Source organism: Scylla paramamosain, unplaced genomic scaffold, assembly GCF_035594125.1.
Source record: "Scylla paramamosain isolate STU-SP2022 unplaced genomic scaffold, ASM3559412v1 Contig99, whole genome shotgun sequence".
Taxonomy (NCBI): Eukaryota; Metazoa; Arthropoda; class Malacostraca; order Decapoda; family Portunidae; genus Scylla; species Scylla paramamosain.
This window is the reverse complement of record NW_026973764.1, coordinates 130001-132500: the sequence shown is the minus strand read 5'-3', so window position 1 is coordinate 132500 and position 2500 is coordinate 130001. Positions and strand designations below refer to the sequence as shown.

General features: G+C 37.8%; 1 protein-coding gene across 1 annotated transcript in view; it reads left to right on the top strand.

The window, feature by feature from the left end:
* LOC135099037 (serine/threonine-protein phosphatase 6 regulatory ankyrin repeat subunit C-like) overlaps window positions 1-2500 on the top strand; it is a 48582-nt gene that overhangs the window by 33575 nt on the left and 12507 nt on the right. The window contains exon 5 of the mRNA XM_064001475.1: window positions 995-1267. Coding sequence (XP_063857545.1) covers window positions 995-1267 — 273 coding nt within the window. The remainder of the gene's footprint in view (window positions 1-994; window positions 1268-2500) is intronic.

Below are 2500 nucleotides of genomic sequence, written 5' to 3'. Positions count from 1 at the left end.
GCCTTCAAGGGCCACGAGCACCTGCTGTCTCTCTTACTGCAGGCAGGGTTAAGCATAGAAGGTGGAGGCACCACTGACATTACACCGCTGATGATGGCTGCCCAGAATGGCCACGCCCATACAGTGAAGGCGCTGCTGGACCTCCGTGGTAACCCTCTGGCCATGGAGAGTGAAGGTGAGGCTGTGCTGGTGGTGGTGGTGGTGGTGGTGGTGGTAATTGTAGATGTAGATGTGATTTTTTTCTACTTTTTCTACAAATGCTACTTCTAATGTTACTAATATTACAACACCTACTACTGCTACTACTCTTACTTCTTATATTACTACTCCTACTACTACTTCTCTTCCTACTACTACTACTACTACTACTACTACTGCTACTACTACTGCTACTATTAATGCTACTACTACTGCTGCTGCTATTACTACTACTATTACTACTACTACTACTACTTATACTAGTATAATACAGAAGAAGAAGAAGAAGAAGAAGAAGAAGAAGAAGAAAAAGAAAAAAAAAAAAGAAAAAAGAAGGAAGGGAAGAAAAGAAGATTTTGCAATTACTTCTCGTTTTACTTCTCCACTTCCTCCTCCTTTTCCTCTTCCTCTTCTTCCTCCTCCCTCTGCACCTCTTTTTGATCCTAATTCTCCTCTTCCTCTCCTCTTCCTCTTCCTCCTCCTACTCCAATTCCATTTTACCTTAATTTTCCTGCTCCTCCTCTTCCTATGCCTCTTCTTCTTCCTAATAATAATAATAATAATATTAATAATAATAAAAATAATAATAATAATAATAATAATAATAATAGTAATAATAATGATATCAATAATAATAATAATAAGAGTAATATTAATATAGTCTTATCTCCTCTCTCTCTCTCTCTCACACACACAAACACACACACACACACACACACACACACACACACACACACACACACACACACACACAGGTTGGACAGCCCTACACTTTGCGGCATTGAATGGCCACCAGCAGTGTGTGGCGGCCCTCTTGCCCGTCACCTCTCCCACTCCCGCACACCCCGAGGCACACACCCCGGTGCACCTCGCCAGTTATTATGGCCACGTGGAGGTACTGGAGCAGCTGGCAGGTGCTGGCTGGCCCCTCACCGCCAGGGACAGTGATGGCAACACACCCATGCACTCTGCTGCGGCCGGGGGTAGAGTGACATGTGTGCAGTGGCTGGTGCAGCGAGGCGGTGACACAAGCATGCAAAATAATGCTGGACACACCCCGCTTGACGAGGTAGGCAGTGCGGAGGGGCAGGAGGGTGGACGTATGCAAACTGTCTTACGATCTGGTTCAAAGTTTAACAGATAGAGATTTCAAAGCAAAACAACATGCGATTGGAGGACCAGGTTTATTATATTTTTAGTTGTACTAGTAGTAGTATTAGTACTAGTATTAGTAGTAGTAGCAGTAGTAGAAGTAGTAGTAATAGTAGTAGAAGCAGTAGTAGTAGTAGTAGTAGTAGTAGTAGTAGTAGTAGTTTTAGTTATATAAGTAGTAGTATTAGTAGTAGTAGTAGTAGTAGTAGTAGTAGTAAAAGCAGTAGCAGAAGTAGTAGTAGAAGCAGTAGTAGTAGTAGTAGTAGCAGTAGTAGTAGTAGTAGAACTAGTAGTAGAAGCAGTAGTACTAGTAGTACAAGTAGTACTAGCAGTAATAGAAGTAGTAGTAGAAGCAGTATTAGTAGTAAAAGTAGTACTATTAGCACTAGTAGAAGAAGTAGTTGCAGAAGAAGTAATGGTATTTTTACAGTTAACTATTATCATCGTTTTCACCACATAAATTAATAATTATGAAATAGATAATTATTATTATCATAACTTTTCACCTTGATTTCCTTGTTATATTATTCTATAATTATAGATATCATTATCATCATAATTATCTTTAGTGTCTTTCTTCCTTATCATCACCGTCCTTTCATCATCATCAGCACCATCATTATCATCAGCACCATCATCATCACTATTACATTATTATTTTATATTGTTATTACTAGTAGTAGTAGTAGTAGTAGTAGTAGTAGTAGTAGTAGTAGTAGTAGTAGTAGTAGTAGTAATAGTATTTGTAGTAGTATTTGTAGTAGAAGTAGTAGTAATAGTAGTAGTAGTAGTAGTAGTAGTAAGAGTAGTAGTAGTAGTATTAAATGTAGTAGTAGTAGTAATAGAAGTAGTAGTATTATTATTATTAGTAGTAGTAGTAGAAGTAGTAATAACAGTAGTAGATGTAGTAATAGTAGCTGTAGTAGTAATGGTAATAGTTTTAATAGTGGTAATAGTAGAAGTAGTTTTAGTGGTAGTAGCAGTATTAGTAGTAATAGTAGTAGTAATAGTAACAGTAGAAGTAGTTTTAGTAGTAGTAGTAGTAGTAGTAGTAGTAGTAGTAGTAGTAGTAGTAGAAATAAGAGTTTAAGTGTAGTAGTAGTTGTAGTAGAAGTGGTAGTTATAGAAGAAGTGGTAGTAGTAGTAGCAG